General features: G+C 37.2%; 1 protein-coding gene across 1 annotated transcript in view; it reads right to left on the bottom strand.

Moving 5' to 3' along the window:
• The window catches only part of ABCB8 (ATP binding cassette subfamily B member 8), a 1506569-nt gene that overhangs the window by 85499 nt on the left and 1400849 nt on the right, over window positions 1-20221 (bottom strand). The window contains exon 15 of the mRNA XM_044067605.1: window positions 19258-19508. Within this exon, the coding sequence (XP_043923540.1) occupies window positions 19258-19508 (251 nt within the window). The remainder of the gene's footprint in view (window positions 1-19257; window positions 19509-20221) is intronic.

The following is a 20221-nucleotide window of genomic DNA, read 5'->3' as shown; positions in this document are numbered from 1 at the left end:
ATGAAATGCAATATATAGATAGAGTTGGGGAGAGAGGGAACTTGAAGTAAGGAAGTGAGTGAAGAAGGGAGAGTGCGGAGGTATAAAGTATGAATAGGTACTTGTTCATGTTTAAGGATATAGTTTTTATTTTGGGGTTGAGCAAGAATAGAGACAGATTTTGGCTAGGAAGTCTTTCAGAATGGTCTTAAAGGACTGGAGGGAGGGTATTGTCTTGATCGATGCAGGTGAAGAGTTCCAAGCCTTGGTGGTATGTTAAGAAGAGTACAGACTATGCCCAGGAGATATGATAGGCTTGTGGACATAGGAGCTTTTGGTCACTGGATCATAATGAACAAGTGGGAACATAATTGTGTAGAGTGATATTTAATGCTGAACAAGCAGGTGGATGCTAATTAATTTTATAGGTATTGCCCTGTTCGTAGTAATGAGCGGGTTTAGTTTATCAGAATGGACCAATCCATTTTTGGCTTGTATATTGTGTTACTTGACATCGGATTTGTGTTTTCAAGTGTAACATATTTGTTTCCCACTAAAATGTGCTTGAGCACAGAAGTTCTCCTCAAAGTTGTATATTTACAGTTTTCAGAGCATTGTTCTCAAATTGCTGCACTATACATTGAAACCAGAACTCTACAAGGGACAGAGCTTTGATCAGAAAGGGTCTTTTATGTAGTCTGTTCTCACCAGAAACATATTTTTTTGTATTTTCATATGCTGAGATTCTTTTACTTTATTATGGTCATGTGCCACTATAGATATGTGCATTTTAAAAGTAGCAGTATAGAAGAACAAGCTGCGCTTTTACTTTAGAAATGCAATTATTCCCCAAAATGTTCTTTAATGTATTCAACACTTTTATGTTGTCTTAACTGTTTGGTTTTACAAACCTTTTTTATGTAGGTCTGTCACTTGTTTTGTTTTCAATTGTTACTTGTGTTTATGGAGTTTAATACTATTCATCTATATTACTGTGAAAATGTCTGATTCTCTGAAAGTTACCACGTTCTTGGTTTCTTTTTCCCTGTGTATGTATTTTGATGTTTCTTTATTTGATTCACACTTTCACTACTTGTGTTCAGTTCTTCTTAGCTTTCCCACTGTTCCTTGAGTTACTTTAGAACACTTCCCCAATCACCTTTCCTTAAATATTGTCACAAAGACTTTGTGGGTTTATAAATGCATTTTGGAGAGACACAGAGAGAGAGAGAGAGTGAAATAAGATGACAATTGATAAAAACAGTTGCTGCATTTTTTATTTGAATTTGGATGGGATTTTTTTTCTTTTACACTGAACACATTTATTTGTCTTGCTTTTCTTAGCACCAGAATTACTAGATCTAAGAATTTAACATTTGGCTATGACTTAAGTAGGACATGTTGTAGGGACAGGTGAGATTCCCCATTCTCTGGAATAGGCTTCCCATCTATGTGGAGCACAGCCCTTTTCTAACACTATTCAAGTGCAACCTGGACCAGTGTATGGGAAATCAGAAATTCACCCCCAGAAGTACTAGATCTAAGGATTTAACATTTGCCTATGACTTAAGTAGGACATGTTGTAGGGACAGGTGAGAATTCCCCATTCTCTTTATTCTTCAAGGGCAACAGACACTTTATTTGTAGATGAAACAATGAAATATAAAGTTGTTTCCTAGCAACAACCTCTTCATTGGTTAGAGATCTCTTTAATGTAGAATTATTTAGATGACTTACTTCTGCAGAGGTTTTGCATATTTACTGGGTAGTGTTGTCACTGGTTCATACATTTTGTTTCATTGCTTACTAGAAGACTGCTCAAAACTACAAATTTAAAACACAGTCTATTAACTGGTGCTGTTTTATGCAAGGAATAATCAGGAAGGTGAATCAAAGACTATATACATGTATGCATGACCCTAAAATGTTTAAGGAGCCTATGATTTGAAAACAGATCATGGGCGAATGTTAAGCTTTAGTCTTGTTACCAAAGCAATGGATGAAGGTAAAATAGTTCACACCACATTACCTTGCCTGGCCAAGCCTTTTGACACAATCCCCTACTCAGGTGTAGTACAAAAGATGAATAATGTAGGAGCAAACACTTGCATCATTAGCTGGATTACCAATTTTCTCACAGGATGCAGGAGATCAAAATAGGGGAAGAGACCAGTCACCAATGGAGTCCCACAGGGTTCGGTGCAGAGACTTTTTCTGTTTGGCGTATACATCTCAAAAGTAAAAGGAAATACCACAGGGCTTTGGCCGGCTAAGTTTGAGATGACTGCAACCTAGGAACAGTTATTGAATACCCAAATGACTTAACCATCATGCAGGAAGATTTGTCCCAAATAATAACTGGTGTCAAAGTCATGGTAATGCCCTCTGAGAACTGACTCAATTGTTTGGCATTTGGGAACTTGTGTGTACAGTGAACTGCCTTTTGACCAACATGTGCCCAGAGTCATAAGAAAGCTTTTCTATATTGCACAAGCTTATAAACACATTGATTGTGACTAGATCTAGAGATGTTGTTGTCCCCCTTTACAAAGCTCTAATTAGGTCAATCATTTTATATAATGCCCACTTTGGTATGTATCTTTCCAGCCCCATTGAACAATTGGGATACCTTACTTTAAAAGGATACATGTCTTAAACAATAAGTCTTACATGGACCACCTCAAAGATTTCTTACTATACACAGTATCCTACAGTGTGCTTAGAGGTGAGATGTCTTGCATACAAGGCATCCTCCAAACTAATACAGATGGACCTACTGAGCATCAACAAGTCAAACGGCATCAGAAATACTCAGTCTAGGTATCTAAACTGAATGCTGTGGAGAGATGAATATATATCACAGAGGCTACCACTGTTCCAGAACAGACTATCCATAAAAATAAAACAAAGCTCATCCATCAATATTCAAATGCAACTTGGATCTAGGGATGGGTAATAGAGAATGTACTCTAGGATTGCCCCCCCATGCCACTAATGGATAGAGGCAGTTCTTAAATGCTGCATCCCTTACATGGGTCCCCTCAAATTATCTATGGAATGATCACAGTTGTTCTTACTAGGGCTAATATACAATTATGAGTCATAGCATAGGTAAGACCAATCAGAAAACATTTATTCAAGCACCAAAAGGGAAATGGCTAAGCTTAAAATGTCCTCCAAGGGAAACTATGTTGCGGTAGTAAATAGTGATAAAAAATTGCCCTTTTTAGATCACTAAGTTCCCCTCTCACCCCCTCACCCTCCAGTCTTCAACAGCTTCTGGCGCCTATGATTTGATGCAAGAATAGTTATGGACAGGGAAGCTGAAACCAAAATATGAATGATTAATAATGGCAGCCCAGGATAGTGGACTACATATATGCTGGTTTACAAAGTCCATTGAACATATGGGAGAAACAAGGAAAATGTAGGTTCGATAAAAAGAACTGGAAACAGTTGCACATCTTGTTGTTGGGTGTGATACACTTGTGGCAGAGGGCATGTACACTGAAAGGCACAATAATGTGGTAAGACTGTTGCCCTGGGGATTGTGCAAACACTACAATATAGAAAGTAGCTGAGAAGCACTACAAACATGAACGACAAGTTATAGAGAATGATGAAGTGTACATAATACGAGATCACCCATCACCAACAGTTCGGAAAACAGATGTCAGAAAACCAGATATAGTGGGTCCATGAAAAAAAGGCAAAAGTAGCACTGATCGTTGAAATTGCTACACCTAGTGATTACAACATCTCAAGTGCAGAGTGACACAAAATCATAAAATATCAGGATTTGCATGCAGTGTGAAAGAAAGATACAATACCCAGACAATTCCAATAATAGTAGTAGGACCAATCAGCCTAATAAAAAGAATCTAGCTACAGTCGTACTTAGATATGCTATCAATACATGTAACTCCACATGAATTGCAGAATGAGCCATTTCTGGCCACATTGTGGGTGCTGTGAAGAGCACTTTTTGCTAAAATCAAAGATTGAAATAATACTAATTTCATGAACTTTAATTATACTCTGACTTAGGAATGGCATCCATTCCTGTCATGGCATTAGAAACATAACATACTTGGAGGAGAAATTAAAGCAAGAAAAAAATCCTGAAATGTACATGATCAGATAACTGAAATTCAGAGATAGCCTACTAGAGCAAGATCATTAAGAGAAAAGTCTGACATTCTTAAGAATATAGCTTCCCATAAAAAGAGGTATTAATGCATGCCATCACCAGTTAGGGCAGTACCTGAATAAGGTTTTGCTAAGGTGCTGAAAATGACAAACAAAGTACAAAACTTGAAAATGTGCAGAGAGCAGTAACAAGAACTGCAGTAGGATTTAAAGAAACTCAACCTTTTTTCTTTAGCATAAAGATGATTAAGGGGATTTGATTGCTTAAAAGAAATGTCATTATGGTGATTATTTAAAAATATACATATCTGAGTATTTTTGAAAATCACTGTAACACAAGAAGAAGAGCAGGTGACATTATAGTTTCTCAAATATATACAAGTTGCAAAAGTGGACATTTTGTATTCTGGGGTGACTGAGGATATGACAGCTCATTCCTCCAGATGTTAGGAAGGAGAAAAATAAGGCTCATTTGGATAAATACACGGGAGACTGACACTCTGTTTATTACTTGCTGATTTAAGTTCAGTTACAAGCCTGTAATTTATGATGATTTTAATGACAACGTGCTTGTGCAAAATGGGATAAAGGGGTTGGGGATGGATGGATGCTGTGTACCAACTTTCTGTTACTACCCCAGTATCAAAAGAGTGTTTTTCCATTAATACCACCAGGTAAAAAGGTAGGCAATTTTATTAGTTACTTTCCATTTTCCACTGCTGTGTCTCTTTTTGTCTTTATTCGTGTGTATAATGCCTTTCCCTTCCTCCATTAATTATCTTCTATACACATGTTCCCATTGGTGAAGTTTGCTTCTCTGACTCAGTAACTATCTTGTTTTTTGTTAGGGGCAGAAAGTTAATATCTTCATGTTTCCTGTGCCTCTAGTCAAGGTTAGCTAAAATGATGAAAATGTATGTCCTGAGATCCTGGTTTCCTCATTAATTTATGCAGAAGCTTACTGCACAAGAACTATGAAGCCAGACTATATGACATAGACCTTAGACAGTCCTCTTTGCTGAAAGATTCTGCAGCATCAAAGATATGCCTGGCCATGTGATAAATCATATTTCAGGCAGTCTTAAGCAATCTGACAACGTTTTTTTCCTCAACTAGAGAGCACAAAAACTGGCTTTATAATCTGGATAGTTAAAATAATAGACTGCTGACGCATCAGCCTGTATGGCCTCTTACCAAGTCTGTCTAGGCACTGATAATCTGTCTAAAGGCAGAAAAAACAGATGCTGCAGTTCATTAGAATTTTCAGGGGTAAAAAATGATCACACAAGCATTTGCATTAGGAATATTTTCCAAAAGGTCTTATAACTCTGTATTACTTTTGTAAAAGGGGTTTACACTTCTTATTGACACAGGGACCAGAGTCATTAGGTCACCAAGCCCAAAAAATGGCATCTTTTAACATCAACTTTACAGGAGAATGAACCATGCCACCACAATATTTTGGTCTAAGTATATATTATGTGATATCTTAAGGGATGGCAAATTTGCCACACCATAAAGTCACACATCAAGCTGAGGCCAACCCCCCCCCCCCCCCCAGAAAAAACTCTTTGATGGATTGAACAGCAAAGGAAGACAGTAATTCACTTTTACCTGTTTCAGACTGAAACAGGTCAAATTCTCTGATTTCTGTGATAAAAAAGAGGAGTGAGAATGTGCTTAAAGGACCATTATGGGCAAATGATGACAAAAAAATATATATATATTTTTTTATCTTGCCATGAATTACAGCACCTATTAAAGCTGTCTGCAGCAAAATAAGTACTCATTCCTAATTTTATTTTTTTTAATCCTTGTCTGCCTTCATGGTAGTAGATACACTGATTTTTTGGAAAGCTAAATCTGTCCCATAATGCACTATGACAGTACAGACTGTGGGAATAAGTAGCCCTACCATTTGTTGTCAAACTGTACTTACACACAACAGACACACGCACGCACACACACACACACACACACACACACACACACACACACACACACACACACACACACACTCACGTCTAATTTTAAATCCTGAAATACCAGTAGACCGAACCACAGAAGACAAAGACCAGAAACTCAATCACAATTCTAAAATATTACAAACTCGAATCCTAGAATACCGAAAACCTAAAACCAAACTGCAGTTTCCTACACTACAACAATAATAAAATATACAACCATTTACTTCTCTTTCACTTTAGCTATGCCCACCTGTGCCGCCACACCCCCTGCAACTTAAATATACCAACTCTGAAATCGCACTAATTTTAGAAAAAGGATAAACCCCAGCAATCACTATAATACACTTCTGTCTTCACAGGTTCACTCTACGTACAGAACACTACACACACTACACACTTCCACTTCATAAAACATCATGTAGCATTATAAGCAAGGAAGTCTGTTAAATTACTCACCACCACGAAAAGTTATACTTGCATAGCACTTCTTCACCTATTTTACACTTTGAAACACTATAAACATCTCTACCAATACCACAACCTTAGAACGTAAACTCCACCATATGTTTTACGTACTTACCAGAGAACCTTAAAGAGACAACAGAATATTAAGCCATTTGCCGTTTAACTTGTATTAAACTTCAGTAGTCTGGGATTCGAGTTTGTAGCACTTTAAGATTGTGAGTGTTTGAATTTCTGGTCTCTGTCTTTTGTGGTTCGGTCTACTGGTATTTCAGGATTTAGAAGCAGCCCCATATATATATATATATATATATATATACCCATACACACACACACACACACACATATATATATATATATATATATATATATAGATATATATATATATATATATATATATATATATATAAATATATATGTGTGTACATAAGCATGCTTATTAAAGCAGACAATGCAACAACTGACTAATAGATAATTTAACTATGGTATGTTTACAGAGATAATGGCGGTGTAATACATTTCTATGCTATTCTCCTAGAACCTAATTTCACACTATAAAACCCAGGCTCACATGAGGATATCAGATGCGATTGAACTGAACACATCTGGAGAACTGTAACAGTTATATAAGCATACTGCTTTTTTTTGTTTGTTCAACATGAAATTCCTCTAGGACTGTTGTTACTTCATCTGACTTTGTACAAAATCCATCCATAATTGTTCAAAAATGTGTACACTTGTACTACTGTCAAAGTGCAATATGATTTCCTCTTATACATGAACCGTTTCCCTGATACTGTACAACAATTTTGAATTACTGCTCTGGTTTAAACTACATGGCAACAGTTCCTTAAATCAGCAGATTTGGTACAAATGCCATGCATGATTGCTTGAGAAATGTTGTATACATATATTACTGCCATCAACAAGCAATATGAATTCTTTCTGTGCATGAATTGTTGCTGCAGTATTACATTGTTAATATTGCTGTCATGTTGTGGCTGAAAATGGTCCTTGAACCGAGATACCTACTTGGTTAAAAAATGTAAAACAAAATAAATTAAAAAAAAAAAAAGAGCACCCCCCCCCCCCAAAAGATTGGGTATTTGAAGGATGGGCTAGTAAATGGTAAATCAAATCATAAAACAGAAATCAGACAAGTCTGAACACTCCACATCCCACCTCCTCAGTAAGGTAATCAGTACCATAAGCTGTACAGTAGAGTGTATGAGCCTGAGGGTCAAAACTAAGTGGGGTCTGGAACAATGACTTACACAAAAGGACTCAAAAGCAGGACAACAATAGTGTCAAACATCTCCCTACATGACCCCCTGTTAGTCAAGCAATACATCATCAGACCAAACCATCTGAAGTAAAGGGTGTAACCAGTGAAGGGAAAAGAGCTACCACAAACATGGCAAAACTGGTATATCAGCAAGACTTTGAGGCCTCAGACATGATCTTATGTCTTTTACAATCTGCTTCATACTGAGTGTCAGTGGATTGATAATCATTTGCATGTCTCTTTTAGCAATGCTCTTTCTTTTGACCATCTCCCAATTCTATCTGTATTAGGGAGTGGTTAGTAAAGAAGGATAAAGTATGAGGTTCAACAGGTAACTGGTTGTAATTCTGAGACTTATTAGTGTGAGCCCCAGAATAGTGAGACTGAATATGCAAAAATGCAGGCTTACATCTGTTTTGCATTTGTTAAAACAGGTAAGCCCACATCACCCTAGTGTCTCTTTTAAGGGGTGATGTGGGAGCAATTTCTGGTTAAGTGACTTGCTCATAGTTGCACAGTAGGTAAACTAAGGTGAAAAGAATCAAACTCCTGTATCCTTGACTACAGGAAGCAGCTCGTTAACAGCTCAGAGTCTTAATCCTTTGCTACTATGGCTAAAATTGCTGTGTCTTGGAGTATTCCCTTTTCTCCAAGGTATGGCAATCTCAGAGTTAGTATTTATAAATAGTGTAGGTATGGCAATGCAGCCATCTTCCATACCTTTCAACTTCTTATCTCAAGAAATGTGGACAAAGCCTTAAATAATGGGGGGACAACGGCCTAACAATAGGGATAGATTGTTAAGTATTGCTCAGATAAATTTAGAAAATTGATAAAATAACAGAATTTGTGTTACTATGCATTTTTCTATAGGATATGAAGTCTGAAACTCAAATGTATGTCATTAATTAGTGACTTCAGTCCTCCCTAATTTGCCAGAAAACTACAAATTTTATGAAAAACAGACCATAATATGAGGCAAAAATCTTAGGTATCCCCCAACATTAGAGTACAGTAGTCAATCTCCCTGCAAAAAAACAACTTTAAAGGAAAATAATGATTATTGACCATTACTGTTCTCCTGTATTCCTTTTTGTAATTCTGAGACTTATTATGAGTCTTGCACTTATAACAGGGAACCAGTTCAACTACTTGTGGTGGTAAGCAGTTAAATGTTTGGACTTCCTACAGTTACAGGTAACATGTAAAGATCTGAGACAAAGAAGACAGTATCGGTGGTTGTTACATTTCCCTATTTGGATATCACAGGACAACTTTAAAGGCTCTGTGGACTGGTTGGTTAGTTGATTAGTTAATTGCTAGTCAGTTATGGTATTAAATGTGGAATACCTTCCACCACAAAAAAACTGTAAGGAGGAGAAGCAGTATAAGAGTGAGTAAAAAATGTGTATGTAGGTGAACGCATACATATGCACGTGCAAAAACACATGCACACAAACACACACTCACACACACACACACACACACACACACAGTTAAAGGGATGCTAGTGTGGGCCTTTAGGTGGTACCTGTTCTCATATATGCCGGTGCTGACATTTGTAAGTGGGCAGAATACATTCTGAATAATTATTATCTTGAGTGGAATGACTCCAGAAATCCCCGTGAATTAAAGATCATAATGGATTTAATTAACTCACAACTTGTGACGAAGATGGATATCACTGAAGTTACGATGGGGTTGAATACTGCTAGCAGAAAAGGTGGAAAGAAGACCAACAGGGCTCCTGCATGGAATAATGAAGAACATTACCAAACAGTCATGCGTCTGTGTCAAGATAGCAATAGACCACCATATTAAACGTCAGAAGATCAACACTGACATCATCAAACCGGCTTTGTGCCTAAATGTCAGTAAAAGAAGAAATGTCTACTATACCAAAAAAGAAAAAGGTAGTGTGCCAAGGGGCTAAAAACCACAAAACCAACAATGTAGTAGCTCACTAAAGTCCAGTCACGAAAAAAAACGGCCACACAATAAAGCCCGAAAGTCACTCGCTTTATTTTAACACTAATGCTCAGAATTTACTCTGCGTTTTCATCTAACCATACAAAATACTTCATCAAATGTATAAAATTCACCAGCAAGCAACACTTCTTAAATACCCCTCCCTCCAACACATCCACCAATAAAAAAGTTTATTACATTTTAAAAACATCTCTCATAAATTTAAATCAAATCACCAATGCAAGCCTTGTGTATTATATAATATATAAGTAAAATAGTTTATAAATGTATAAAGTACTGTCATAAACTTCCATTTAAAATCCTAAAATATATAAAAAATACATAAGAAAATATACATAAAAAATAATGTTTTTGTATAAATATGTATGCAAAGTTAAAAACAAAGTTGTTCTCTCCACCAATCTAGTGGCCATGTAAAAATTACAACTTGGCAGCCCTGAGCTTCAGAACTGGGGCCAGGGATATATAGTCATTTAAACCTGCCCCTTTATTAGCTTCCAACTTTAGTTGCCAGAACAGTTCACGGAACTATATGGTGGTCTCCCAAGGTCCTCCACAAGGGTCTACATCCACTTTCTCTATAACGTAGAACCCATACTTAGCTAATGGACAGGAATTCTGGTGCCTATGTAGTGCATTACTCTCATCCATTTTTCTAATGTCATTCATATGTTCATAAATGTGCCTTTTCAACTTTCTAATAGTTTTCCCTATGTAGAAAGCCCCACAGATATCGCATATAGCTATATAAACTCCAATGGTATCACAATTACTGTAGCCATTGGTTTTGAGGGTATCACAATTACTGTAGCCATTGGTTTTGAGTTCAGTCCCTCTTTGCTTTAGAAACACTGATTCCCCTTGGAGGACATGGGCACATTACGAACAACTACCACATTTATAGATTCCTGTTCTCTTTCTACTCTGTCTTTTCTTTCTAGTCTCAAGTATTTCTTTCATATTCCTTCCTTTTCTATAAGTCACTTTTAAAGGATCTACAAATATTCTACCCTACCCCCAATCCGCTCCCCTACCCTACCCCCAATTCCCACCCACCCCCACTACTCCTAACCTTATACTCATGTAACCACACCCCTCCTCCTCAGCCAATCACGACCCACTTCCTCTTAGCACTCCCTCCTACTACCTTTTGTACATCTTAATTACTTAATTTGACCTTATTTATATAACACACCCTAACCTCTTTCTTAGCTTACACCATATTACTTTTATTTTCAGTTAAGCTATTAAATCCATCTTACTTCACTTATAAGTACCTTTATCCTTTAACCTACGCTATCTCACACCACTTTTCCACCTTTCTCCCTCCATCTCCCTTATCTACTTCACTCCTCTATCCTTCCTTCACTTATAACACATCTATACCTCCACATGGACCCAACACATAAATACTTCTACCCATATATACTACTGTTAACAACTCTTGCTTCTCTTACAATACCTTACACATTAACCTCATTTGAACATATTTCTCTTCAAGAACATCTCCACCCCCTTCAAGGAACTCTATCACTCTCTCTCGATAACTATCTCAACCATATTAACATAACCTCTACCTCCATTTATATACTTCAAAAGTATCATAGATCTACCCATATTACTTACATTCTTACCAAAAAAACCCACAAATTATTATGATAAAATCTACAAGTTTATACACTATCAGTAACCACACCCACTACTAGATGGTGACATTCATCCTAACCCAGGCCCCAATACTGACATTACCAAAAAGCCCCTCAACCTAACTACTTCAAATATCTTTACACCAAACAGACCACCTGACTCCCTCCTAATAGCTCACCTTAACATCCGCAACATTAACAATAAAACTTCCCACCTACATGCACTCCTAGATGTTCACTCATTTGATATTCTCTGTCTTTCTGAAACATGGCTAAAGCCCTCTACTCTCGACCAGGAAATCACCCCTTCAGGATATAACATCCTGAGATGTGATCGCAGCACCAAAAAGGGTGGTGGAGTAGCCATTTTGTATAAATCTGAACTACAACTTTCACCCTCCAATTTGTCACTTCCCTCAGTTCCCAACTCAGAAACCCTCACTGCAAAACTACAAATCAGTAACTCCAAATCTATCTATATAATCTGCACTTACCTCCCCCCTGGAAATAACATCAATACTATAGAAAACTTACTTAGTTACCTCACTTCCCACCTACCCCAAGAAACCATTATCTTAGGAGACTTTAACATAGACTGGAAAACCTGTAATTCTCCCAATCCTACCAACCACATACATCTCTATGGATTTACACAAATAATAACCACTCCTACTAGAATCCATAAACAAAACAATAAAGAAACCATCTTAGACTGGATCCTTCTAAATAGTCATATTGATTCTTATAAGCCAGGAACACTTCCAGATGATATGAGTGACCACATGCTAACCTACATCATCAAACAAAAATCTTATACCCCCAACACAAATATTTTTAAAACCTCCCGCTGCAAAAAATACTTTAATCCAGAGAGCTTCCAAAACAAACTCATAGCATGTGACTGGTCTCCTATGTTTCATCTTGAACTTGATGAAGCAGTAACCTACTTCAATACTAGATTTCTCCAAATACTAGACTACCATGCTCCCTCTTGCTCTTCCCGCATAAGAACCAAAACTGCCCCCTGGCTCACAAAGGCAACCAAGCAAAAGATCCTTCTCAGAAATAAAATTTGGGCCAAATGGAGAACCTCCAGAAACCCAACAGATCACCTCTACTTTAAACAGTTACAAAATGCAACTAAGAAGGACATTCTCAAAGACAAAAAAGACTATTACTTCCACCTACAACAAACCCACCATCAACACCCCCAAAAATTCTGGTCTAGCATTAACAAACTTCTTCAACCAGGACTCTCTAAAACTCCTGACCCTACAGGTTTTGACCATAATAACTCTAACCAGATTCCTGATGCCTTTAACCACTATTTTACTGAAGCCATCCTATCCCTAGCTAACACATTACCTACCACCTCCACCCTTCCATCAAATACACCTAATACCTCATCACCTACCTTCCATATACACCCGGTACCTACATCCCTCATTGGTAACCTCCTTCAAAAGCTCAAACCATGCACCCCCTCCGCAGACTGTCTTCCAGCTGAATACCTACAAATCGCAGCTAAAGCCATAGCCTACCCGTGTCTCCATACTTATAAATAGAACAATTTCAGAAAGCAAATCCCTTCTCTGTGGAAGATCTCCCATATAATCCCTTTACACAAAGGTGGGTCTTCAACTGAGCTTTCTAACTTTCGGCCTATTCCCTTACTCTCTCCATTAGCTAAAATAATGGAGAAATGTATACACCGACAACTGCTTGACCATCTACTACAAAATAATCTACTTGCCAATTGCCACCATGGTTTTAGGCCCTACCATAGCACAACAACTGCCCTGCTATCCTTCTCAGACTCTATAAACAAAAATCGTAACAATAACTACTTTTCTTCTGCTCCTTTCATAGACCTTTCAAAAGCATTTGATATGGTGAACCATACCATACTTATCAACACTCTAAAAGCCCAATCACTTGTCCCACAAGCATTACAATGGTTTATATCCTATCTACAAGATAGACAGCAAGCAGTTCTCTGGAATCATAATATTTCTTCATCCCTCTCTGTAAACATTGGAGTACCACAGGGCTCTATTCTAGGACCACTTCTATTTTCTCTGTTTATCAATGATCTACATACTAGTATTTCTCAAGCCACCTGTATACAGTTTGCAGATGACTCCACCTTAATTTGTTCAGCCAAGACCATAACCTCTCTCCAGTGCCTCACCCAAACAGTATTTAACAGTGTTGAGAACTGGTTCATGAAACACTGCCTTCTTCTCAACCCCAAGAAAACTAAACTATTGCTCTTTTCTCCTACTCACAAGTCACCTCAACCACACTTCACATTAACCTCTAACAATGGAACTATCATATCCCCTGATACTACAACCCGTCTGCTGGATGTTACAATTGACAACAACCTTAGCTACAATGACCATATTAATTCCACTATAAAGACTGTTAACAAAAAACTAGGGACCTTATACAGAATAAAATCCTTCCTTACCCCTGCAGCCAAAATTACTATAGCCCAAACCCATCTAATCTCTACCCTGTTCTATGCTTCTGCTATATATACTAATCTTTCTAAAACCAACATTTCCAAACTCTCCACCAGCTATAATAACAGCCAGATTTGCTACTGGTACCCCATATAGAACTCATCATTGCCACAACCTCAAAATACTGGGTTGGTTAGAACTACAAAACCAACTACTTTTTCAACAACTTGTTATCTCCCATAAGATACTCTACTACCCCAAGCATACCCCTATACTCACTAATCTCATCTCCCCTTACAAAAACCTTGCAACCCTACGTTCAGCAAATAAACTTCAAATCTCTTCCATTAAATCCAACAACAAAGCTGGGGACTCACTCTTTACAAACACCGTAGGAAAGAGCTGGAACCATCTTCCTTCTGAACTTTCCAACCTTACTTCTACTCTACTTTATAAGAAGCATCTTAAAGAATATCTTAAATCCCACTGGCTTTGCCCCTGCTCTAACCCTGACTGATATCTCTTGCCCCCTCCTGCTCTTTCTCAGAAGAAAAAAAAAAAAAATGTTTCTGTTTTTTTTGTTTCTACTCATGGTATTTTATTCTAGCCTAAATGTTTCTAAATAACTCTGCTTAACCCTATCTTTTAATGTAAACATTATATCAATTTTAATTTTACTGCATTGTTGTCATTATTGCTGCTTGGAGCTTTTCTCCCCAGGCCTCTACTGAAAATGGACATGTATCCAGTTAGACTAGCCCGGTCAACAAATGTAAAATAAATAATAAATAAATAAATAAATATTTTCGTTAAATCAGAAAAATTACTAAATTTATTCCAGTTATTAATAACTATTTTCTTAATGAAAGTTGTTTCCCTACTGTAGTTAAGTATAAAATTGCTATTCCAGTTGGTAATAACCTGTTCATCTTTATTACTCTCAGTCGGTCCTCTTATTTCTAACTTGCCTAAAATAGGAGCAAATTTCCCACTTCTTTCTTCCCGCACCTCTGCTATTATTTGTTCAATAAGGGCCAGGGAGTATTCCCTTTCCAAGAACATGTATTTTAATTTTTGACTTTCACTTTCAAAATCTTCATCGTCAGATGTCATTCTACAACTTCTAATTAGTTGCCTCCTCAAAATACCCCTCTTTTGTGTAAATGGGTGGGCACTAGTAAAAAATAAGGGTTCCTATCAGCATCTTGAATGCTGACAATATCGAATATGATATTGTCGTCGCGAGAATACCGAAAGTGCAGAACATCGAACAGGTAAACGGAAATCTCAGTAAGGGGAGATTTCCATTTACTTCAATGTAGTGCAGTCTCAGAGTTGGTATATTTAAGTAGCGGGGGTGTGGGGGTGTAGTGGGGCTTGCCCCCTACCTACACCCTTTAGTTTTTTTTTTTTTTTTTTTATAGGCATTCCAAAATTTAATAGTTTGATAATTTTAGTTCGATATTTAGTGATTTGAACTATTATATTTTTGAAATGCTGATATAGACCCAAAAATAAGTAGGAATTAGAAAAGGTACTTTTTCTAAAAACCCTGGATTTAAAGCTCTTTGACTCTATTACTTTTTCCAACACCACATCTAAATATTCTAGTTTATCAAAAGTAACTGTATGGGTGAATTTTAAAAAATCTGTAGTGCCATTTAAATAACTTATAAAGTCATACAATATTTCTTTGGGACCTGACCAAAAATACATATATTGTCCAGGTACCTACAATAACAGTTCCAATATTTAGAATATATAGAATGTGTGATAAATTTCTCCTCCCAAGTGGATACAACTAAATTAGCATACATGGGAGCACAACTTGCTCCCATGGCTGCTCCACTGGTCTGCTTAAAAAATTCTCCCTTGAAATCTAGGAAATTATTTCTAAGCACCAAATCCATTAACTCAATAAATAAACCCACTTTGTCGTGTTCTATGACCCCTTTAAACCTTAAAGCTTCTTCAAACCATTCCAGTCCAATGGTATGAGGTATCACATTAAACAGATCTTGAATGTCTAAGGTAACAAAAATAAGCTCTTCACTAAACAAGTCCTGCTTTGTATTCCTTAAAAAGTCCCATGAATCTTTGAGTGCTCCTGCCCTCTCAGTCCAAAGCTTTTTTAATTCCAGATCTAAATATTTAGCAGTCATATATGTCTTAGATCCTGAGGCTGCTACTATTGGTCTGAGGGGTGGATCTTGCAAGTTCTTATGAACTTTGGGAGTCCCGAAGATGGATGGTATTTTTGGCTCGTCTATTGTTAAAAAATGAAATACTTCCAAAGTAATATTACCTTCGTCCAATAACTCATTTAACATAAAATCTGTTCTCCTATTTGCAACATTAATCTAATTTCTAGAAACTCTAGAGTATCTGTCCGTATCATTTAACATATCCAGAATTTTAGCTGAGTAAAGTATACTATCCATAGACACCACCTCCCCTTCCTTATAGGGCTTCATGACCCTAATATATTGATTGTCTTTCAAGAAGGTAAGTAACTGATGTTCTTCTTTCGTAATGTTGTAATACTTTCTTCCCTTCTTTTGATGCAACCTGATCTCCTTCTCCACTTGCTTCAAAGTTTTTATCTGTGGATGGAGGGGTGGGTTTAGTGCACTCTTCTTTCTAATCTGGGTGTTCATGTTAATAGTTCCTCTTTTCTCATTGTCAAACATCAACTCCAGGTTTTTCTTATGAACAAACATCTTAAGATCAATGAGAGTTTGTGAAATGTTGCTGGTAGAAGTAGGAACAAATTTTAAACCCTTGTAGAATAAGTTAAAGTGGGTGTGAGTAATTTCTGCTACACTGTATTATAAATACTACAATTACGATAAACATACCTATTCCCTTCAGTTGTGATTTTGTCCTCATCTGTACTAGACTGAACATTCAAAGGCCCACTCCTATCTAGGCTCAATAACCCCCTCCCATTTGGGTACCCTCCTCTTGTTGTTAAAATAATAATTCACGGGTCCCTGTCTTTTAATCCTCCCGGACCTCCTAAGGTCCAGAAACTCTTGTGGGTTATCAAGTTCATAAGGTCTTTCAATATTACTGAAATTGTAGTTTGAATCCTGTCCAATATAGTTACTTCTACCAGGCTCTCCTTCCTCCATAAACAAAGTGTCCCTTTCTTGTTGGAAATTAGCTTGGTAGTTTTTGGGACCACTCCTTTTAGGTTTAGGGTAGCAAACTTTATCCCTGTATTCAATGATGTCACAGTCTAGTTTTTTACACTTCCTACTATAAATAAACCTACATTTCTCCTCTATTTTCTCCTTCATACTATAGTATTTTGCTTTTTCCTCTTCCACCGTAAACAGCAAATCAGTGACAACAATGTTATTTACTTTTTCAATTTCAGACAACAATTTTCCTGTTTCTTTCATTTTCTCTTATAATAGCCTTGACAATTTCTAATCCACAGTTGTTACATATATCTAACAATTCTACATGGAACTCGCTTCCCTCCTTGACATTGTTAGGGTACTTATACAGTCTCAGTCCCTTAGGCACTATTCCCCTCCCCACACATTCTTTTAAATAACCATCATCCATGCATAAACTTTTGTATTTCAGCATTAAATCATGTAAGATGTTAACACTGGTGTTGTAACTATTCGCATTAGAAGCATTCATAGAATTACTCTGGAAAACATAACTAGAAAATGAACAATTGTTTTGTAACTAATTAATGACATTATTATCCCTACCCCAGTCCAAATTAGTCAATTTGCCCTGCACGCGATTCAGGGCTTCTGAAAGAACAGCCCCATTCGTTTCTATGCGGTTTGTACCATACGCTGCTTTAAAAAGTCCATTTTGTTTTCTCTTACATGTCTTTAGGCTGATGTTAATGTCTCTAAAAGAAGAAATGTCTTTTTTGCAGAGGTGCAAGCCCCCATGATCAATCCACATTGATTGCTCCACCCCGGGGAAAGGACAAACACACGATAACAAGAAATATGTGCAACAACATGAACGCCAGTCTTTGATGTTCGATTGTCTGTCAATATTTGAACACAGATCCAGAAGCATGACAGCGTGAAGATAATCACATTTGGTCTAGGCACTATGAAGGTAGTTTAGACAAGAATTATCTAGTAATAGAACAATCAGCTTTTTTTTTAATTTATTGGAGCGTTGTATTAATACTATACTGTTTTTGTTCCCTGTTCTTACATACATTAGATGCTGACAGTTAAAACTTCAAGAAAGAGCAGTAAATTGAAAAAAATATACAGGAAGAACTTGAAAACCCTATATTAACAAAAATGCCTCATTAAACTCTAGTGACACCTCCAGGCATTTCTGCAGAGTGGCAACTCTAGGCATGTGATACTGCCTACTTATATTTACAAAATTATGTTACATACAAGCTGTAGAAAGATTTCATCTTATACATTACACAATAGATGATACAAATGTATAGACATCTGATACCTGTCTAGTGCAGTTAAAGAGCTATTAAGGTCTGTTCTTACACCAATTATGCTTACGGTTAAATTTTGCATCTTTCCGTAAATATCTCATCAAAACATCATATAAATAATTAGCCTCATATGAAAGCTCACAGCTGGGTTAAATCAAATGATACTCTACAAAATGTGTAGCTTGAGTGGTTATTGAACTATTGTCATTTCTTTGTAAAACTACAAAATTAATATTTAGTGTGTTTATCATGAATTATAAAAGCCAACTTAAGACCAAGAATCTAATGAATGCTACCACTCCAAGGACACGCTTGTGATGGGTAGGACTTTGCATTCACTGATAATACTTATAGTTCCAGAAATACGAACATTTGTTTGAAATGTAAACAAGTAATTCCCTTATTTTGCCAAAAGGTTAAGGATGCATCCACTGGAAGTTAGAATGTAGCACTGCAGAACTCCACAGGTGGGAATGAGAATTCCAGCTAAGGGAAACATTAAAGAAGTCAGGTTATGCCGACAATAAATGTGGTATCTTTGAACTAAACATTGTCATCACTCCAAGTCTTTTTCAGTCATCCCTCTTTCTATATGCTAAAGGCAGACAATAACTAACAAAGACCATATACCTGAGGTGAATCGAAATGCAAAAAGTGGTTTTGCATTTAATTAGTGCTATCGTGGATAGCTTACATAATGTGTACAAAGCCTGGAATAATACTGTGGATCATAACACCCTGCAGAGAAAGTTCAGGCTTACACAAACCTGACACACCCACATGTTTACATACAGCTTTTTAAAAGGACAAACAGAGATAGTTAGACAGACAGAATGAGAGAAATGGCAAGGGTCTGGATTACCTCCTTGACTTGCCCATTTGCAATCACACAAATAAGGTCTGCTCCTTGGACTGTGCTGAGCCTGTGGGCTATCACTAGAACTGTTCGACCTGAAGCTGCTCGATCAAGGGCCTCCTGGACCACTCGCTCTGATTCTGCATCAAGTGCACTTGTTGCTTCATCCAGGATTAGAATGCTAGGGTTCTTTATGAGGGCTCGTGCTATGGCAATTCTTTGCTTCTGACCACCTGAAAGGGTTACACCCCGCTCTCCTGTAAGAGAAAAAACAACAAAGAACAAATAAAAAACATTCCTGCTCAAACTGTGATAGTACAGTGTTAGCAATTACAGACAATTAATGAGATTTCTTATACATAATCATAACAAATGCATACTCATCAGATTTTTTTTTTTTGGTGAGGATATACTGCAGTGGACTAACAGTTGTCTATTTTCACCCTGTGCCACCTTGTAAGGTTCCTCCAAAAAAAAAAAAGGCTCCAGAGAGCATCTCTGCAATACCAGGCTACAACTCTTACCGCACTTTTCGGCCACAAAACCAAGACCGAAACACTAAATGTGGAGGAGTGTCCATATTCACCAAGGATATTCACACCTCCAGGCTAGTTGCCCAACACAATGTGTCAAATTCTCCAGGGGCAACTAACACTAGGTAAGACTGTAATCCAAACTGTAGCTTGCTACAGATCCCCCACCATACCGCACGATTCTCAATACACCTTTCTAAACATACTGGAAAATATTAAGATACAACCAAACACCCTAATACTGGGTGATTTCAACTACCCTGCCATTAACTGGGAAAAATACTCGGGTACCAACACCTTTTCCCAAAGGTTCTTGGAATTCATAAATTCCAATGCCCTGGATCAACTAATCCATTGTCCCACCAGGGGCTCCCATATCCTAGACCCGATCATTACCAACATAGGAGATGGATGCTACACAGCAGTGGTCACCCCCT

This window comes from Protopterus annectens, chromosome 3.part1 (genome assembly GCF_019279795.1).
Source record: "Protopterus annectens isolate FY-2018-M chromosome 3.part1, PAN1.0, whole genome shotgun sequence".
Taxonomy (NCBI): domain Eukaryota; kingdom Metazoa; phylum Chordata; order Ceratodontiformes; family Protopteridae; genus Protopterus; species Protopterus annectens.
The sequence above is the reverse complement of the archived record's forward strand: the minus strand, read 5'-3'. Positions and strand labels throughout refer to the sequence as shown.